The sequence below is a fragment of the Enhydra lutris genome, unplaced genomic scaffold (genome assembly GCF_002288905.1).
Source record: "Enhydra lutris kenyoni isolate GAN:26980312 unplaced genomic scaffold, ASM228890v2 scaffoldscaffold61, whole genome shotgun sequence".
In the NCBI taxonomy this organism is placed as follows: domain Eukaryota; kingdom Metazoa; phylum Chordata; class Mammalia; order Carnivora; family Mustelidae; genus Enhydra; species Enhydra lutris.
In genome coordinates, this window is record NW_019154145.1 from 10257313 (window position 1) to 10278100 (window position 20788).

A 20788-nucleotide genomic window follows, 5' to 3' on the forward strand; every position below is an offset into this window, starting at 1 on the left:
ATGTTCTTTACAATAAAATTTAGTTCAAAGGCAGAAAATCACCCAAACACACCTACAGTATCAGTTTCTCTAGAGGACAAGAAAATCCAACATAAAAAGGCCTCAAGACAGAAGCAAATTTCAGTTAGCAGATAAAAAATAGTAGGTCAGAAAGATTATGTCCTAGAATATTTACCAGTGAATGTACAGAATACAGGAAATCGAGCATATTTCTTATCTTGGTGCAAGGAGGTAAAGCAGCTTCTAGTTATCTGAGATTGGGTGGGCTGAGACCCATGAGTATCATAATAATACAAGAATATACATTTTATTTAAAAAGAAATAGGATCTAGGGAATCTATAAACCTGAAGTGGAAGGAGAGTGGAAACCATTCACATGAAAGCTCCGCGGTATTGTGGTTCCTTTGGCCAAAAAGATTATGAAGCCCCAGGAAGGCCATAGGTGAGGCTGTTAACCACAATGGACAGAACTGCCACCTGTGAGCTCTACCACGACACACACAAGTGACACTGAGGGACGCCTGAAAGAACAGGAGGAAGTGGCGGATGAGAGTGCCAGCTCAGGACCAGCGACAGTCTCACTCACCCGAGAAAAATCTTAGTAGTTCTCTTCCTCCTCAAGCTCCCCACCTGAAGAGAGCACCTCTGACCATCTTTGGAGAGACAGAGTAAGAAAGAGTGGGAAAGGAAGACCACCAAATAAGGGTGCCAGGAAAACTCAAAGAATACAAATTTAAAAATTTTTTTATCAAAGTGTTAGAAAAAATAACCCTTAAAAAAGTACTGGAAGGCAAGTCCTTTCTTTTGCTATTGTTACTGTATGTCCAGCATTCACTAAATAGATCCCTCATGTCAACCAGTGCTGACATCATTTTATTCCATGTAGAAAAGGTCTAAAAGATTGCTGAAAGCGGAGTTCTGCTATAGAATGTGTGCTGGATCGAACAGTGCCCCTTCCTCAAACTCATGTCTACCCAGAACCTGTGAATGGACCTGATTTGGAAACAGGGTCTCCGCAGATGTCTGAGTGAAGATGACATATGCTGGACGAGGGTGGCCCCAGGTCCGAGAACTGGCATCCGTATCAGGTCAGACACCACAGACATACGGACACACACACGGAGAAGGCCATGTGAGGAGGGAGGCAGAGAGCAGACTGAGGCAGCTGAGAGCCCAGGAGTGGTGCCAGCAATGCCAGAATTTAGGAAGAGGTGAGGAAGGATTCTACCCCCAGCCTTGAGACCATCTAGGGACCTGCTGACACCCTGGTGTCTGACCTCCAGCCTCCAGACGTGTGAGAGAAGACGGTGCTGTTGTTGGCAGCCACTCAGTTTGTGGCACTTTACAGAGCCCAAGGAAACAAAACAGCATGCGAAAGAAGAGTAACTGTCTTCTCTCATTAATTAAACAAGAATTTAATGAGCACCTACCATTTACGACACACTGTGCTAGGTGCTAGGGTTAGATTTTTTTTAAAGAGACTTTATTTATTTATTTGACAGAGAGATACACAGCGAGAGAGGGAACACAAGCAGGGGGAGAGGAAGAGGGAGAAGCAGGCTTCTGCTGAGCAGGGAGCTGGATGCAGGGCTCGATCCCAGAACTCTGGGATCATGACCTGAGCCGAAGGCAGACGTTTAACAACTGAGCCACCCAGGCACCCTGGGGTTAGATTTTATATGTTCTCTCAGACACCATTTTCAATACTGGCTTTAAGACTATGATACTAAAAGCAAGTACCTAATCAGCAGACTAAAAGAACTAAAATAACTTGAAACTCTAAAACTCTAAGACATAAACTCATAGTGTGTGTAGGGCCCAAACAGCTAATTTAAAAAACCTTTTAGACAGACAAAATAAGTAACTCTTTAAATTAGCCAGTATTTATTATCTTTCATCTTGATTAAATATTACACGCACAAACACATTACATGAAAAAGGAAAGAAAATATCAAGAGTATTCCAAAGTTCCTTTCATAATTAGTTTTGAGTTTAAATTATAAGTAATTTTTCTTTCATCCATTTTATTCTATTTATATTCACTTTCTGAGGGACACATTTCAAAAAGATTTTCAGATAATCATTCCTTTCAAAGGTTACTATAAACTTCAGATTTAGAAAGGAGAATACCTGAGATGACAAGGAGGTAAAGATAATGTATTACCTAATTTAAGGAAAGCATTACTGATCATTGAGTTAAAAGTTTGACCTTTGATTAACAAACAACAATACCTAGAGATACCTACTGGTCTTGGAGAAAAATTCTTTTCTCACACCCAGAAGCAAACAGTCAACCACATATAGGCAGCTGTTGGATAAACTGAATCCCACGCTGTTTTCCCACAAAGTCCAGAAGCAACACTGTAGATCTCTTTATTAACACTACATGGGGGGCACCTGGGTGGCTCAGTAGGTTACGCGTCTGCCTTTAGCTCAGGTCATGATCCCAGCGTCCTGGGATCGAGCCCCACATCAGGCTCTCTGCTTGGCAGGGAGCTTGCTTCCCCCCTAGCCCCTGCCTACTTGTGATCTCTCTGTCAAATAAATAAATAAAATCTTAAAACAAAACACTACATGGCACACACACAGCTACGGTCAGGAGTTAGTCCATTTTCCTCATGAATATGTCCCAACACTGGTCATTTCAAGTATTTGAAAAGCACTGGACACTTACTGACTGATACAGAAAGTATCATTTTCCCTGAAGTATTTGTTCACAAGTCAGGAAGTACATGGCACTAAACCAAACAATCAAGAAAATAATAGGCTTCTACAACTCAATGTAATATCATTTTACTATAACTTCAAATGATAGGAATATCTTACATCACCTTGAAAGTGAAGAGAAATGGGTTTTACTTTTCAATTTCAAAATAACAAGTTAGCTTTAAATACTCACACTATAGAGGTCTCTTGTTTCTTCTTTCATTTTAGGGATCTCCAGAAGCAGAGCCCAGACTTCACCTCTGAGCTGGAGTGGGATTCCTTTGTAAATTCTCCTATGAAACTTATTGAAATAAATAAATTGAAGGTTATAAATGACAAAAATCTTAGACTGAGCCCTCAAATCAACTAATTAATACCTGTTAGTCCTTTCTTTTCAAAGCATCCATGATAACTGATACATTTTGACATGGGACACTTGGATCCCATCATCTCGATGGGTGGGAGGCACACACACAGGCCGGCAGAGTACACAACAAGGAAAACATTAAGTACGCCTAGTACATGAGTATTTTCATATGGTTACAAAGGTGCTCCTCACCCAGCATGACAGCATGATCAGTGCTCTTTTTTAAGGTGTGAACATCTGACTTACACACTCCCTGTTGATATAATTAACTAGTTACATACTTTCTTCCTTTTCCCCCACACATCTAAAAGGCTTCAAATAGCAAAAAGATTTCCTTGTCCCCAAAGTGTTTTCATGGGAGTGTAGAGAATAGTGTAGCCCTAATATCCTTTCCTGCGGCATCTTCTCTCTGGGGCTTTCCAGAGCCTATCAACATAACATACCCTGTCTAGCTCACGACTCGGCTAAGGTCCCCCCACAATCTTTAGTTCTCTCCCCACTCCCCAAGTCCCTGTCCCTCCTCTCCCCTCCACACCTCTACCCCATACTCCCATCTCCCTCTCCTCTTTTTGATTTTGGTAGTTCTCCAGGAATAACCTGCCATCGCTTTTGAATGAGATAAGGAATAAATCATCAGTTTTGTCAACTCTTTGGATCCTTGTACGCTGTCACTCTATGAATCCTAAGACTCCATCTGCTTCTCCATCTTCCTATAATTGTATCCTTTCTCCTCAAAGCTATATATTCAAATAACATACAAATCTATTATGGTTATTACAAAGTTGTGCACAATAAAACTTTGAAATTTAAAAGAACATGTCTAAACAAAGAAATGACTAAACAAATTATGGCAGAAACCTTGGGGACTGAGGTAAGAATAGGTACATAATTACCTTCATGATCAAAATAATATATTTGAATAGAATGGCTCAGAAAACAGGATGTAAGTTCTAGTAATTGAAATGCTGACAAGTTATGAGTTAAGAAGCAGAGTTTCAACTACTACTACTCTATACTACCTCACTTTTAAAATTTTTTTAATTTAAAGCTTCAGAACCTAAGTCATGGTGTAGTTTTATAAACTGATGCTGTGATTTAGAATGAGTAACAATGTAGAACAACTCTTGAATTAGGTAATTCCATATGAATGACCTTGAATTAGGTAATTCCATATGGAGTTCTGGCTTTGTTCTTTTGGTATAAACACACTATGCCTCAAATTTGAAATTTCAGTAGATACTGATTAGAATCCTGGAAGTTTTTTAAACCCATGCAGTAGCTCTGACTGGACGAATATATACAGAAAAGTTCTGTGTAAACCAGACTCTGCTGTGTGCAACATTTCCCACATAGAAAAACAGCTACCACCTTTAATTGCAAACTGAGTGTCATTTAAAAAAAAAAAATGAATTTAAGATTTATGTTCCTAAAGAAAGTCTGTCATCTACATTCATTCCAAAGTCGTAACATTTACCATTATACTAGAAGTATTTTCGATTTATTTCCTGAACTTCTAAAGTGAAGATACTCTACTTCAAGCATCCAATGAGTATCAGAAGGTGTGGAAACTACTACAAAAGTGAAAAGTGAAAGTTTAATAACCAAGTAGAATATGATGACGGTGAGCAGATTAACTTCGATGGACATGAATCTCCATCAGGCTGATGTTTTCAATGAGTAAAACAAGAGTTCTGACATGTCTTTCTCATACTATATTACTTGAAAAGACTTCAGACATTATTTTATTGCTTTTAAACCAATTCTGTATTCACCAACTATATATGTCTATTTTTCATCTTAAAGTATGTACATTTTTTTAAAAAAATAAATTATGATTATATTAATAAGAAATAGTAGGGGCACTTGGGTGGCTCAGGCTGCCTTTAGCTCAGGTCATGATCCGAGGGATCAAGTCCCACACTGGGCTCCCTGCTCAGCAAGGCACCTATCCCTCTGCTTGCCACCGTCCCTACTTTTTGTGTTCTCTGTTGAATAAATACAAAATCTTAAAAAAAAAAAAAAAAAAAAAAAAAAAAAGAGAGAGAAATTTCAGGTAGAAAGAAAAAATTAATGGTCCCAGTGCTACTCCAGGGCTAGAAAAATGAGGCACAACTTTTACTGGGCATTTACTATATGTAGGAAACTATTTTAAACTATATATAGATGTTTCTCTTATTTAATCACATCAACGATTCCATATTTTATTATCCCAATTTTACAGATGGTGAAAGTGAATCACAAAAAAGTTAAGTAATGCGCCCAAGGCACACACACGATATCACCATCTTTTAGCAAAAGGTATTTATTTTACATTTTATAAAAAACAAAGACCATCTTTCCAAGACCATTTTGCATGTAGCTAGTACCCACTGTTCCGCTCAAGTGAACTTACTAAAATACACAGATCAGAAAAGCATTAAAATAATGATAATGAAACTGTATTTAAAAGGTAAGCATAACACAGAGTTGTCAAATCATTATGCTGCATACCTGAAATTCATATAACACTGTGAGTCAACTCTACTTCAATTTTAAAAAAAGGAATATAAAAAGGGATGTATCTAGAATCCAGCTTTAGGAGGCAGTGAAATAAAAAACATGCATACAAAGTCACATATACCAGAACAAGGATTAAATTATGAGACCTTAAAATAAGAATTTTAAATTATGAAAAAATATAAATTATGCCTACTGTTTTTCTAATGCAACTCTTACAGGACAGGAAGACATTATAGAAACATAATTTTCAACCATCATAGAAATTTTGGAAATTTTGTAAAACAAAGTAGGAATTATAACAAGTGTGACATACACAAATAAAATTGCTTCTTCTCCAGAACAGTGTCCAGTTTACATTTGCCGAGAATCCTTCAACTGACTGAGTAATACCTCATATTTTCTATGATAGCCTGTAATGTAGGCAAAGCGAGTTCTTTCAATGCTGGGAGACCATGGCACTGAGAAGTGGCTCACCTCGGTCAAAGAATTTCTCCCCTTAGTCCTATTTCAGGGCACTTCTGCCAAATCCGACAGCCTCTTAAGAGATCACAGCTTTAAATTAAGTAGACTTCAGCAGCAGCAGGTGATAGGTGTTTATCCCAACTCATAAATGAACATCGCTCATTCATTCTAAAAAGGAACTTGGTAATGATTGCCTGCTTTGTGGCAAACACTTACTAGGTAGGTGCTCTGGCTAGAACATGAAGAAATTCTGTGGAGCTCACAGTAGCGGGGGGAAAATTGGTGTGTAGGCAGATAAACTGATACCATAAACTGATAGCCCTTTATTATAAAATACTCCCCGCTACAGAGCTGGGCATCACACCCTGATGGGAGAAGTCGGACAGAGACAGACTCCCCAGAGGGGGCCAGAGTGGGAAGAGGAGAACAGTAGGCACTGCACTGCCTAAATGTGCACAAGCCATTAGCCCTTCTGTCACAGGACACAAGAGACTGGAGGGGAAAACCGGAAAAAGTTGAGGAATTAAGCTGTTGGGGTAAGGGCAGTGAATGCAGTGGTTACCTTGAGGCTGTATGAGAAATACTGTATCTGAGGAAGGGAGGGATGAATCTACGTGACAGAGTTGGGGAGGATCAATACTGAAGGACCCACAGGGATTTGGCAGGAAGGGGCAATGCGGAGATGAGGGTGAGGAAAATAATGAATCCAGTAAAAATGACTTTAATAATAAATGTTACGCTAACACTTTGTGATTATTTATTAGAAGCCTGCATATATGTTTCTATATCAATTTATTCCTTGTCATACTATCGCATTTTCTTTTTTTAATATTTTTTTTGTTTATTTGCCAGAGAGAGCGAGGGCGCACAAGCAGTGGGAGCAGCATGGGGAGCAGGGAGCCTGTACCATCGCACCCCTGGAGAGGAACAAGCTATTGTTAACATCCCCATGTTACGGATGAGAAAATGAAGATGTGGAACAGTAATGCCAAATCATACAACAAACAAACTATAGAAGAACTGAAATTCAGTTAGTCTGACTTCAAGGACCACAGTTTCTGGTTTTGTTGTTTTGTTTGTTGTCTTTTTTTTTTTTTAATTAACATAGAATGTATTATTTGCCCCAGGGGTACAGGTCTGTGAATCATCAGGCTTACACAATTCACAGCATTCACCATAGCACATACCCTCCCCCATGTCCATAACCCAACTACCCTATCCCTACACCTCCAACCCCCAGCAACCCTAGGTTTGTTTCCTGAGATTAAGAGTCTCTTATGGTCTGGTTTTGTTTTCAAGATTTATTTATTTATATGTGAGAGAGAGAGAGAGAGCATGAGAGGGAGAGGGAGAGAGAGAATCTCCAGGAGACCCCCATGCTGCTCATGAAGCCTGACACACAGGACTCGGTTTCACAACCTGACCTGAAACCAAGAGTTGGGCTCTTTACTGACTTTGCCACCCAGCACCCCCAGACAGCAGTTTTAACAACCATGATACAGAATTTCTGTATGTTGGATTTAAACAGCATTTTAATATTCTAAGTTAAAAAGTAGTACCTTTAAAATCCTGTTATAAATTTTTTTAGGGGTATGATACATAAAATCTTGAAGAAAAAATAAATTAAGGTTCCCTGAAATCTACCTTTTGCTTTTAGTATCTCTGTTCCCTCGCCAACAGAAACAAGTAATTTATTTCAGTCACACAGATATATTTAAGCATCCATCAACTAAAAAAAATTCCACTGACTGACCTAACATTTCCAATAACTCTTTCCTTTTTTTTTTTTTTTAAGATTTTATTTATTTATTTGAAACAGAGAGAGAGAGATCAGAAGTATGCAGAGAGGCAGGCATAGAGAGAGAGGAGAAAGCAGGCTCCCCGCCGAGCAAAGAGCCCGATGCGGGCCTCGATCCCAGGACCCTGAGATCATGACCTGAGCTGAAGGCAGAGGCCTAACCCACTGAGCCACCCAGGTGCCCCCAATAACTCTTTCTAACGTTAGTGATTTCACAGTAGTGATGAACGTGCTAGTCCAGTGCCAGTCCACATCACATGCTGGCCCGCGAGCCAACTTTGCAGCCAACCCAGAAGGGTTCCATCTGGGGGACTTGCAACACCCCAAGTGTATTACCAGGAAACAAGAGCTCGTGCTGAGCTGCTGATCTCTTTACCGCCTCTCCGTTTTCTTTGCACACCCCTGTTCCATTAGCGTCTCCACCTCGGCCTCCAGATAGGCACGAGCCCCTCAAGGCCAGATGTGAAAAAAGTTTTAAACCATACACAAGCCCCTATTGGCTCTTATAACCACATTCTATTTCCTTCTGACTTTTTATTGACAAACACCAAAGGGAAAGCAAACATGAAAGATGGTACAGTTAACGAGCCTTCGAGTGTGGACATGGGACCTCCTGCTGCGACCAACAATCTGTGTGACCTTAAGAAATTTATTTATAAATTTGGTGCCTCCATTCTCCCATCAGTAAAATAAAATGCAAACTAATATAAGGTCCCTTCAATTACTTGACTTAAAAAAAGGGAACAAACTTTATCTGTCATAGGTACTCTGCTGTGACATAGCTTAGACACAATTATACCACGACTAATTAAATCATAATGTCTCCACTTAACAGAGATGACTTCATTTAATAGGCTGTGTTTTTTAAACCCAGTACTATTAAACCAGGGGCCATGAGAACTGTGAGACACAGGCAACACAAACAACCTTAATGGAAACTGTCTTTCATTAAAGTTTAGATTCTAAAGATCCAAATATTCTTTATCACAGCTATATTTTAATCTCAAGACACTTTTAGAAGTTCCTTTGTATTACCATTATATAAGTAAGGAATCTGTGGACAGAAAACTTCCACCTCCTCTTGGAAGAGAAGAAAAACACACGCTCCTTTTTTTTTTTTTCCTCAGTGCAATTTAAAACGAGGTATGAATTGAAAGCAGCAATTCTTTTAGAAGGTACATTCTGTTGCTCACCAAATTGGACCATATATTATCAAATAATTCCAGCATTATAGTTGTGAGAAAGTGCTTTAAAATTATACATCAAGGAAACCGTTCTGTTAAAAATCTCTCTTACTGGGAACTACGTTAGCCAGAGTCATTGTCAGAATAATGGTAGAATTGCTCATTTTTATACCGGCTCATATACTTTCACAGATATATGTATACTCGAGAAGAACATAAAGCCATATAAATCTACAGATCTCTTCTTAGAAGAAATGTTGAGATGAAAGTGGAGGTGCCGCACATCAACATTTACCCTGTAATTACCAGTTGAGCAATCTTCCCACAGACATGGAGTAAAGTAGGCGCCAACTTTAGGCCACTCTGGGAGACAGCATGATAATGAACAAGGGCACAGATGTTGTAACTAACATTCTACTTTGAACAGATTCCTCTCAAAAAAACATCTTGAGTTCCAACCTAATGCCCAAACACACTTAATAAAACCAACAACCTCAAAACGAGCTTACTCCTGATGAAAATAAAATAATAAAAGAGTCTAACAGACGTTAAGTAAGGGTATTTTGGAATGCTCAAAAAGAAAAGGGGCACTAGTCCTGTGAGATGCCCTCTGACAAAAAGATTTCCATGGTTGAGTAAGTTCCACTCAGCTTAAGGTCTGTCTTGAAGGTGTGTTCTCCCTGCCACGTGTTACAATAGTAAAGACTCTGAGGAGTCCTGTTGTAAAGGACTTGACTTTGCTTCACTTGGGTTAGCTCTGGCATTGCCAACTTTATTGAACTAGAGACCTTTCCTCTTTTAAGAAAAACTTCCACCACCAAGAACTCCACAGCTTCCCAATATTTAAAGACTTTTGTGATGAGTGGCAGTGACGGTAATAGATGTGTGTGTTACGTTTTCACTGGTTTAAAACTCAGCACCAACTCTGCAGGGCAAAAAGATTTTGGAAAGACTGCTCCTGCTTCAGGGAAAGCTTTCGAGGCCAGCCTTCTTCCTGAGCAGTATGACCTGTGGGTATAAAGCCCGGAACTGCTGCAAGGATTCTGATCCCAGGGGGAAGCCAACCTCAAGGTAAAGCTGGCACTGGAGAAGGCAGAGAAGAGAGAGGGAGTGACACAACGTCACAGGCAACATGATGGAGCGTCTGAAGCGAATCACTCCTGAAACCATCTACCTCCGGACTAGCAGGGACATCCTCTAAAGTGCTGAAACCGATCTGACCTGGATATTCTGTTACAACGTAATGACTCCTAATTTGAGGCATCCCACTAAATTAAATTCTACTGAAAGTTTTAGAAGGAATATGAACACGAATACTTCTATAATTTAAAAGAAACTTTTATTGGGACAATCCACATTGAATTTGTGCAGTTTCAGAGAGAAGTAACATTATTTTAATTACCTTTTCGGTGTTCTTGTATTTTTCCCATCCTTTTAGCATTTTCAACCACTTAGTAGTTCTTTCAATTTCCAGTTGCTTTTGCTAAAATAAAATTGAGATTCATTGTTACTGTTTGAGGCTTCATACTTACAAAGTACAAAAAAAAGGTCAAAGAAAATGCTGCTTAAAAAAACCTACTAAAACAGTTAAGCACTTGGATTGCAAATACACTATCTAACTTTAAAAAGGCAGATAAGTGATTATAGTTGTAGCAATAGTATTCCACAGCCGAAGTTAAGATATATGGGAGATGCTCCAATGGGACAGGTAAAGAGAAAGGAATTGTTTAAATTTTCTAATGCTTTTAAACTAATCACTGAAAACCCCATGTATTCTACAAAATTAAACCAAAAGGAAGTTCTAAAATATTGTGCAATATTTTTTATGCAGCAACAAAAAAAAAACAACTTAAAATTCCATTCTCTGACATTTTCCTAAATTCTACCATCTTAATGTTTTCAGTGATGGAGATGATTCTTTAAAGGAGAGCTGGGTGTTTGTTTTGTGGAGCAAGTGATATCTACCTAGCAAAATGTTGTGAAAAATTTATCCAAAGTAAGTAAGAGTTGCTGTCCCGAATAAAGTTCAGGGCAACTGTCTTTGACATTGATGGTACTGTGACAGGTATGACAACACACAGTCAGAAAAGGTGACCACAAGGTCACAATGCAAGAAGTAGTCAAATCCAGTGAGGGATGTTAAAGAAGATAAGCCCTAAATGAAGAACTGTGGTTTGCTGAAAGAGTATTAGAATTTTTATCACGTGCAACGCGGGACCGAATATTCCATGAAGCATGGATAAATGTTCTGAGACAGTACGGCACCATGGGCGGCCTACAGTAGTTCTAAAGGTCTAAAAAAGGAAGCATCAGAAGATGGGGCTGGAAATGTAGGCAGGGGTCTTGGATGTCACACCAGACTGGAACTGGAGCAAAGCTGGGGTACAGGGATGGTGGTACAGAAAATGCTTCTTCCTTCCTTCTTTGGCTTCCAGGAGAAGGAATTTTTTTTCCTAATTATTTGGACCTGCTATCCAATCTCTTATTCACTCTTAAGGTGGTAAAGTGACTTGTTTAATTAGTAAGGTTAGAAAAAGGTCTGGGCATATACAGCTCCTCTGTCCCTATGAAAGCCTGAACGCTCAGAAGGCACATTTGTACTCCATCCTTTCAGACCAGGGAAAACACCCTCCTCAGCCAGGAAGTTGGCGGTGACCTGTCTGTGACCAGGTGGAAGGACTGTCTCCTACCAGGCTTCCGAGTTAGGGTGCCCACATCTGCCGCACACCTAACCTGCATTCTCCCGTAAGGCCTGGGTGCCACATGAAGACAGACATGTGGGCGTTTTCCCCAGTCCCTGGAACACTGCCAGGCACAGAGCAGGGTCAAACTATTTCATTTTCATGAAATGAGACCAATGTGATCGTTTCTTATGAGTGAGCTGAGATTCCGCTATTTTGTTAATTCCCAATGCCCACATTTTCTTTTCTGGAGGACTCTGTAAGTCTAAATAGGTCTATGAATCAAAAACAAAGGAAATGAAAGACTAGACAGCACAGAAAACAGTTCTGAAGATCTACTTTATGCTCAAAACAGTGTGCTCGTTACAACCCTATGAAGTACATACAATCATCTCTATTTTACAAATAAGGAAACAGAGGCACAAGGTGGCTTATTGGCTTTCAGAGTCCCCTATGTAGTAAATTCAAGTGCGAAGAGCGGGTCACAGCCAGGCAGTTTGGCTTCAGGACCTGCCCTATGAGCCACCACAGCGAGGTCTCCTGTTCCCACGTGGCCTCTGCACAGGTCACGTGACTGAGGTTTCCAATGAAAGCAATGGCTCCTTATCAACGGTCTTCAACACAGCCCCACACAGGCAGATGACATTTGCCCACCAACAGTGTTTTTAGATTTAGAAGAAGCATAAAATCCCAAAGAAAATCCTGATTTTAGGAAAAGATCCTCATTTTCCAAAAATGAAAATATTTTTAGAGAATTTTACTTCTAGGCATATTTTTTAAACTCTTTAATTACTTAACTCTTTCTAAAAATTGTGATGGGTTTTTCATAATAAAAGATGATCACTCGTGAGCAAAACATATTGCTATAATTCCCATATTTCAAAAGACTAAGCATATTCTTCATTATATTATTAGTGATAAAATGTTGCAGATGGTTCCAGAAATATGTTTAATTGTAAAGCTCGGTGAGGCACTGAAATCTAATTAATGTTTCTGCTAAATGTGACTTTAGAGAAGGCCAAGCTGTGAAAAATTAAGATTGATCTAAGTTAAGTATTTTTTTTTGCTCTTCTGTACTTCCTCCCCTGACTTCTTCAAAGCACAATCCCTTTCTCCTCCAACAGGAAAACACCAAATAATTCAAGCCAACCCAAGAGTATAATAACACACACTTGCCAGGAACAGCCCTGCTGAGAACTCGCGGATCTCCTGTTGTCTTTCATTTTTGTGACTATGAGTTATCAATGAATCACTTTAAGAAATAGTTATTCTTTTTTTTAAAGACATATTCTGTATTCCAACTCTTACCATATACATAATGTTAAATGCTACACACTAACATGCAAGGGCAAAACACACACACAAACACACACAATTTTAAAAGCCATTAATAAAGTATGCTTTTCTTTCCCCTACAGGGAAGGGAAAAAAAAAAAAAAAAAAGACACATCTTGGAAAAGCTCCGAGCTGCAGGACTTAAAAATTACGTATCAGCAGTTCCATCAGGTTTAAATGTTAATTCCTTAATGCCATCAATTCAACCACACCTGACTTGAATGCAAGTGTCTGTCCCCCTACCCCAGTCATGAATCTCTAACTCGAGGATAAAATATACTTTATCACCAAACATGCTAAAACTAACTGTTCCAGAACTTATTCTGAAGTAAGAAGTAACTAAAATCACAAGTAACAAATGGGAACTTGAATGCTCTAGAAATTCTAAACAGGCTAAGGAACCCCATCTTGTCGTGGACTCAGTAACATCAAGACAAACTAGAATATAAGAGAGCAAGTGAGAATCTTGACGTACCTCAGCAGACACTCCATCTCAACATATCCAAAACTACTTCCCTGACCATGCTGCTGTCACCCTGCTCTTCCCAACATGAATAACAGCATCACTACCTACTAAGGCCATCAAACGTTCTAGTTTTTCTTGGTTTTCATCATCCCTTCCCTTCCATCCCACTCCCCAAACCACACTCTGCTGGTCCCATCCCCGTCTCTTGCTTTCAACACGCCCCCTACCCTAGTTCAGCATCCTAACTCCTAGATGAAGGCACTAACTCCTTACTCACAGCCCTGATAGTCTTCAATCCTGTCTACCAAAACTTTTAGAATGTGTCACGGTTAAAAACCCTTCAATGGCTACTCACTATCTACAAATGAAGTTCAAACTTCTACATGGACGGCCCTTCACAATATGGTCCCATTCGCCTTCCAGTTTTACTTCTTGCTACTTGTATGACCTGGCCACTCTGAAATACCTGTCACTCCCAGCACATGATCTCATGTCATGCCTCTTTAACCAAAGTTGGCTATTTGTCTGCCAGTGATGCTCTTCCCCACCATCATTTAGGTAAAATGTATCCTCTCAAGACCGAGTCAGATGTCAAAAGTCTGGAACCTTTCTCAAATGCTTCCATCCTCCAACCAGAATTAACTGTTCCTCAGCATTTCATGACATGGACTAAGGTCCCAGCTGGCCTGGATTCAAATCTTAATTCTGCCCCTTCCTATCTTTCATTTGGGGCAAGTTACTTAATCTCTCTATATCCTAGTTGTCTTGTCTACAAAATAAGAATTATTATGATTATTGTTCTAACACCTAACAGCTGTGCTTTAGTTGCCCTAAATGCCCAAATCTTATCGTTATTATTATTATTATTCAAGTATAAACTCCTTGAGAACAGGAATCATATCATATACTCCTATTTTAATTTCATCACCTAAAATAGTGGCACTTTTACTTTAAAAGTCAAATAAATATAAACAATTTATCAACCACCGTGATAGAGAAATAACCAGAAATGAACTATAATAGTCTCTCTTATGTAGCATTTATGTAGCATAACGGTAAAAATGGTATCAGTCCTTCATATTGGCAATACTTTTCAAAGTACTGCCAAAAGGCAGAACTACTAATGTTAGAAGTCCGTACAAAATTGATAGTAGATAACTCTGTTGACTTCAACTACAGACATCTTACTTCTCCTAACTTTTACTTTGAAATACTTTAAACCCACAGAAGGTCAGAAGAACAGCACACCATAGACTTCTACAGTTCCCCCTTGAACAACACGGGTCTGAACTGCATGGGTCCGCTTATATGCTGGCAACAGCATGGGACTGTAAATGTACTTTTTTCTTCCTTACGATGTTCTTAAAACATTTTCTTGTCTCTAGCTTACTTTATTGTAAGAATATAGTATTTAACACAAAGAGCATATAAAATACATTAATATATATTAATATATTAAATACATTGATTAAGTTAATTGACTGTTCATGTTACCCATGATCAGATCTGGGGGAGTCTAAAGTTGTATGTGGACTTCCAACTTCATGAGGGGTCACTCTGCTGTATGGTCAACGGTCAACTATAATCTGTGTAGCACACTTTGAGGGACTGTGAACATCCTGGTCCTTAACAAGTCTGTGGTCTTATCATCCACTGATAATCTCTGCCTAAATAGATTCTGATTCTGATGGTGCTAAAATGATGTGGGTTTTTTTTTTTTTTTCCGATGATTCCTTCTATACTATTAACTGATACTTTTCTATTTCAAAGTTTTTCCCTTCTAGCTCCTCCTCCCTTTCAAATAGCACTATGGTATAAAAGAACTATTTCATTCAGTGTGTTAAAATTCACTATTGTCATTATTCTTTTAGAAGCTCAAATTGTCCCAAATTTGGCAGGACTTCCTCTTTCCAGGTTGGAGATTTCCTCCTTTAATTCAAGTAGATCCTTTAGACAAGCCCTACGTGGCACAATATAATCAGGTTCACTTTACTTTTTACTTTTTCTACGCTAAACCTAGATCAGCCACTTCTTTAAGAAACAGTGGTTCAGTGCGCCTGGGTGGTTCAGTGAGTTAAGTGTCTGCCTTCAGCTCAGGTCATGATCCCGGGGTCCTGGGACACAGCCCCACATTGGGCTCCTTGCTCAGCAAGGAGTCTACTTCTCCCTCTCCCTTCGCCCCTCGCCCTGCTGGTACGCTCTCTCACGCTCAAATAAATAAAAGTCTTATTTAAAAAAAAGAAGAAGAAGAAAGAAAAGAAACAGTCGTTCTTTTTAATGGGGAATGGTTTTTAAAAACTAAGATGTGGGTACTAGGTGAGTTCATCATTACAACTGTTAAAAGCAGATAGAAGACACATTAGTATAGGAAAATTCTATTCTCCCAAGAATGTAAAAACAACATATATCAAGAGGAAAATAATGCCGAGGTCTTTGTGTCTATCCTATATTCCCTTTGCTACCTCTCTGTCACCTCCACTGACTATGGAAACGGTATATTGTTGTGCACTTTTCCTCCCATGAGCTGTTTTCAGAAAAGGACGAAACTTCCACTTGAAGTTTGCAATCTGATACCCGATTGTCCTAAGCGATTCCCCTCTGAATTGGACTGGCCCCTCCTGCTCAGGCAAGAAAGGTATAAAGGACTAAAACTGACTGAGACCAATGTCTCCTTTGCTGCTTCTCAATCTCCAGTTTTTTCCCACCCTAGGCAGGACCAACTGAACAGTAAGTGCGTAGAAACTGCTGAATCCACGTGGTACTAACATATCCCCTGCGTAGCCACAGGCTTTCCTACCACTGACAACATCAATAACCCTGAGAGTAACGGCTACACACATACACAAGTACACATACGCACCACAAATGGATGGATAGTAAATAGCCTTCTCTTCTAAAATAAGAAATCTTGGAAAGTTACCAAGGTTCAAGTCTTCAGATCGTTTCCTGTCTCTCTGTTTGAGTATTAGGACGAGTGACTGAGGACAGCGGACTGGAGTCACATACAACTAGACCTCACCAGCAGAGGTCAGGAGAGGACAAGAAGTACTGGAAGGAGAGTCCCGTTTTGACAGAATAACGACACTGAAATGTCTACTGGTCCTGTATTTTGAGTAAGATTTCACACCACATAAAATTAAGATACAGTTTTTAAAGATATGAATAGGCGCCAATATTCCATAAGCTATGCAAAATACTGCATTACATAGAGGAATAGCTGAATTCATGAAAATTCATAGCCTTACATACCCTTTCCTCTTTATTAAAAACATCAATAAGCTCAAAGAAACAATATAATCCATTATTAATATTGTTCTCTGCTGAGTAAATATAATAAGTGTAATTGTTTATTTGTTTAAATGCCTGTTTGGGGGACTCCAAAGCACTGTGCAAACATCAACACGAATCCTCTTATGAGGGGCTGCCCACTACCACCCCTATTTTAAACGGAGAACAGCCTTAGGCAAAATAATGCATGATGAAGCTGGAACTAAAACCATGATGACTTGACCAGGTGTTAGCGTACAAATCTTCCCAAGTGGCAGTAAGCGCATGCTTCAAGGCTATGCTTTGTAAAGATTAATAAACACGTGTAGGGGGCGCCTGGGTGTCTCAGTGGGTTAAAGCCTCTGCCTTCGGCTCAGGTCATGATCCCAGGGTCCTGGGATCGAGCCCCACATCGGGCTCTCTGCTCAGCAGGGAGCCTGCTTCTTCCTCTTTCTCTGCCTGCCTCTCTGCCTACTTGTGATCTCTCTGTGTGTCAAATAAATAAATAAAATCTTTAAAAAATATATATATAAAATAAACACGTGTAGGATTCAGCAAGGTACTATTTCCACTGATGTTATTCAATGAAGTAATACATGCAGAATTTTTTATTAGCCTCCTGGAAACTGCAGACTTGGCTATTAGGGCTAGGCAGTCACTGAAAAACAATGAACTAAACTTAACCCAGAAAAACTGGGGGAAATTCTGATAAACTCAAAAGTTTACAGTCTTAGACTGCTTTGCATATGTCTAAAGTTCTCATTCCACTCTAAAGAGACCAAAAGTATGTAAGGCAGGTCATGTAACAGGAGCAGAGTTTTAGACAAAACTTATACCAAAGGCATAAATGGAATCTCAATGAGCAGCCTCAGCATCCTGCATCTTTCTCAGTAAAAGACTGGCAAATGCATATAAAATCACATCTTAATGTTAAATTATTAGGGCATGCACAGGTTTTTTTAGTGACTTCCTATTACACTCTTTAAAGCAAACCACCAATTAATTATAAGCATAATTGCGCCGGGTGGGTCTTTTATTCTACAGGCAAGTCTCTTAAAAAACAAAAATGTAAAGACAACCTCCCTCAGGCATGCATCCTCCACTAGTTTTTGTCTTCTATTTCTTCTTTCCCTCACTGTCACCCTTCTTGAATCATCTGTATCACCAGTTCCCAGACTTCTGAACTTTCTGCACCAGAAAACTATGCAAAAGAAAAAGAGAAGCAGAGGCACCGAAGGGAGAAGTCTACACTGAGTTGCCAGATTTCGTTTTGCCAAACATGAATATTATTTTGTTAAAGGATACCTTCTAATTCTACTCTCCCTAATTTCTCAAATAAATGCCATTGTAATATTCAAAAGTGTTTAGGTCACCATATTTAGTGTTAAAAAACAGCCAATAGGGGCACCTGGGTGGCTCAGTGGGTTAAAGCCTCTGCCTTCGGCTCAGGTCATGGTCCTAGTGTCCTGGGATCGAGCCCCACATCGGGCTCTGTGCTCTCATGATAAAATGTTCTTTACAATAAAATTTAGTTCAAAGGCAGAAAATCACCCAAACACACCTACAGTATCAGTTTCTCTAGAGGACAAGAAAATCCAACATAAAAAGGCCTCAAGACAGAAGCAAATTTCAGTTAGCAGATAAAAAATAGTAGGTCAGAAAGATTATGTCCTAGAATATTTACCAGTGAATGTACAGAATACAGGAAATCGAGCATATTTCTTATCTTGGTGCAAGGAGGTAAAGCAGCTTCTAGTTATCTGAGATTGGGTGGGCTGAGACCCATGAGTATCATAATAATACAAGAATATACATTTTATTTAAAAAGAAATAGGATCTAGGGAATCTATAAACCTGAAGTGGAAGGAGAGTGGAAACCATTCACATGAAAGCTCCGCGGTATTGTGGTTCCTTTGGCCAAAAAGATTATGAAGCCCCAGGAAGGCCATAGGTGAGGCTGTTAACCACAATGGACAGAACTGCCACCTGTGAGCTCTACCACGACACACACAAGTGACACTGAGGGACGCCTGAAAGAACAGGAGGAAGTGGCGGATGAGAGTGCCAGCTCAGGACCAGCGACAGTCTCACTCACCCGAGAAAAATCTTAGTAGTTCTCTTCCTCCTCAAGCTCCCCACCTGAAGAGAGCACCTCTGACCATCTTTGGAGAGACAGAGTAAGAAAGAGTGGGAAAGGAAGACCACCAAATAAGGGTGCCAGGAAAACTCAAAGAATACAAATTTAAAAATTTTTTTATCAAAGTGTTAGAAAAAATAACCCTTAAAAAAGTACTGGAAGGCAAGTCCTTTCTTTTGCTATTGTTACTGTATGTCCAGCATTCACTAAATAGATCCCTCATGTCAACCAGTGCTGACATCATTTTATTCCATGTAGAAAAGGTCTAAAAGATTGCTGAAAGCGGAGTTCTGCTATAGAATGTGTGCTGGATCGAACAGTGCCCCTTCCTCAAACTCATGTCTACCCAGAACCTGTGAATGGACCTGATTTGGAAACAGGGTCTCCGCAGATGTCTGAGTGAAGATGACATATGCTGGACGAGGGTGGCCCCAGGTCCGAGAACTGGCATCCGTATCAGGTCAGACACCACAGACATACGGACACACACACGGAGAAGGCCATGTGAGGAGGGAGGCAGAGAGCAGACTGAGGCAGCTGAGAGCCCAGGAGTGGTGCCAGCAATGCCAGAATTTAGGAAGAGGTGAGGAAGGATTCTACCCCCAGCCTTGAGACCATCTAGGGACCTGCTGACACCCTGGTGTCTGACCTCCAGCCTCCAGACGTGTGAGAGAAGACGGTGCTGTTGTTGGCAGCCACTCAGTTTGTGGCACTTTACAGAGCCCAAGGAAACAAAACAGCATGCGAAAGAAGAGTAACTGTCTTCTCTCATTAATTAAACAAGAATTTAATGAGCACCTACCATTTACGACACACTGTGCTAGGTGCTAGGGTTAGATTTTTTTTAAAGAGACTTTATTTATTTATTTGACAGAGAGATACACAGCGAGAGAGGGAACACAAGCAGGGGGAGAGGAAGAGGGAGAAGCAGGCTTCTGCTGAGCAGGGAGCTGGATGCAGGGCTCGATCCCAGAACTCTGGGATCATGACCTGAGCCGAAGGCAGACGTTTAACAACTGAGCCACCCAGGCACCCTGGGGTTAGATTTTATATGTTCTCTCAGACACCATTTTCAATACTGGCTTTAAGACTATGATACTAAAAGCAAGTACCTAATCAGCAGACTAAAAGAACTAAAATAACTTGAAACTCTAAAACTCTAAGACATAAACTCATAGTGTGTGTAGGGCCCAAACAGCTAATTTAAAAAACCTTTTAGACAGACAAAATAAGTAACTCTTTAAATTAGCCAGTATTTATTATCTTTCATCTTGATTAAATATTACACGCACAAACACATTACATGAAAAAGGAAAGAAAATATCAAGAGTATTCCAAAGTTCCTTTCATAATTAGTTTTGAGTTTAAATTATAAGTAATTTTTCTTTCATCCATTTTATTCTATTTATATTCACTTTCTGAGGGACACATTTCAAAAAGATTTTCAGATAATCATTCCTTTCAAAGGTTACTATAAACTTCAGATTTAGAAAGGAGAATACCTGAGATGACAAGGAGGTAAAGATAATGTATTACCTAATTTAAGGAAAGCATTACTGATCATTGAGTTAAAAGTTTGACCTTTGATTAACAAACAACAATACCTAGAGATACCTACTGGTCTTGGAGAAAAATTCTTTTCTCACACCCAGAAGCAAACAGTCAACCACATATAGGCAGCTGTTGGATAAACTGAATCCCACGCTGTTTTCCCACAAAGTCCAGAAGCAACACTGTAGATCTCTTTATTAACACTACATGGGGGGCACCTGGGTGGCTCAGTAGGTTACGCGTCTGCCTTTAGCTCAGGTCATGATCCCAGCGTCCTGGGATCGAGCCCCACATCAGGCTCTCTGCTTGGCAGGGAGCTTGCTTCCCCCCTAGCC

General features: G+C 39.7%; 1 protein-coding gene across 3 annotated transcripts in view; it reads right to left on the reverse strand.

Moving 5' to 3' along the window:
• Positions 1–20788, reverse strand: part of LOC111158619 (USP6 N-terminal like) — a 141077-nt gene that overhangs the window by 36934 nt on the left and 83355 nt on the right. Inside the window, exons 1-2 of one of the 3 annotated variants that reach the window (XM_022520760.1) lie at positions 10419–10494; positions 2900–3007 (exon numbers count right to left, since the gene is read on the reverse strand). The exons of the other annotated variants lie outside the window; for them this stretch is intronic. Of the exons in view, the coding sequence (XP_022376468.1) occupies positions 2900–3007; positions 10419–10457 (147 nt within the window). The 5' untranslated portion in view covers positions 10458–10494. Of the gene's footprint in view, positions 1–2899; positions 3008–10418; positions 10495–20788 lie in introns of those variants that run through there. 3 annotated transcript variants of the gene reach the window in all.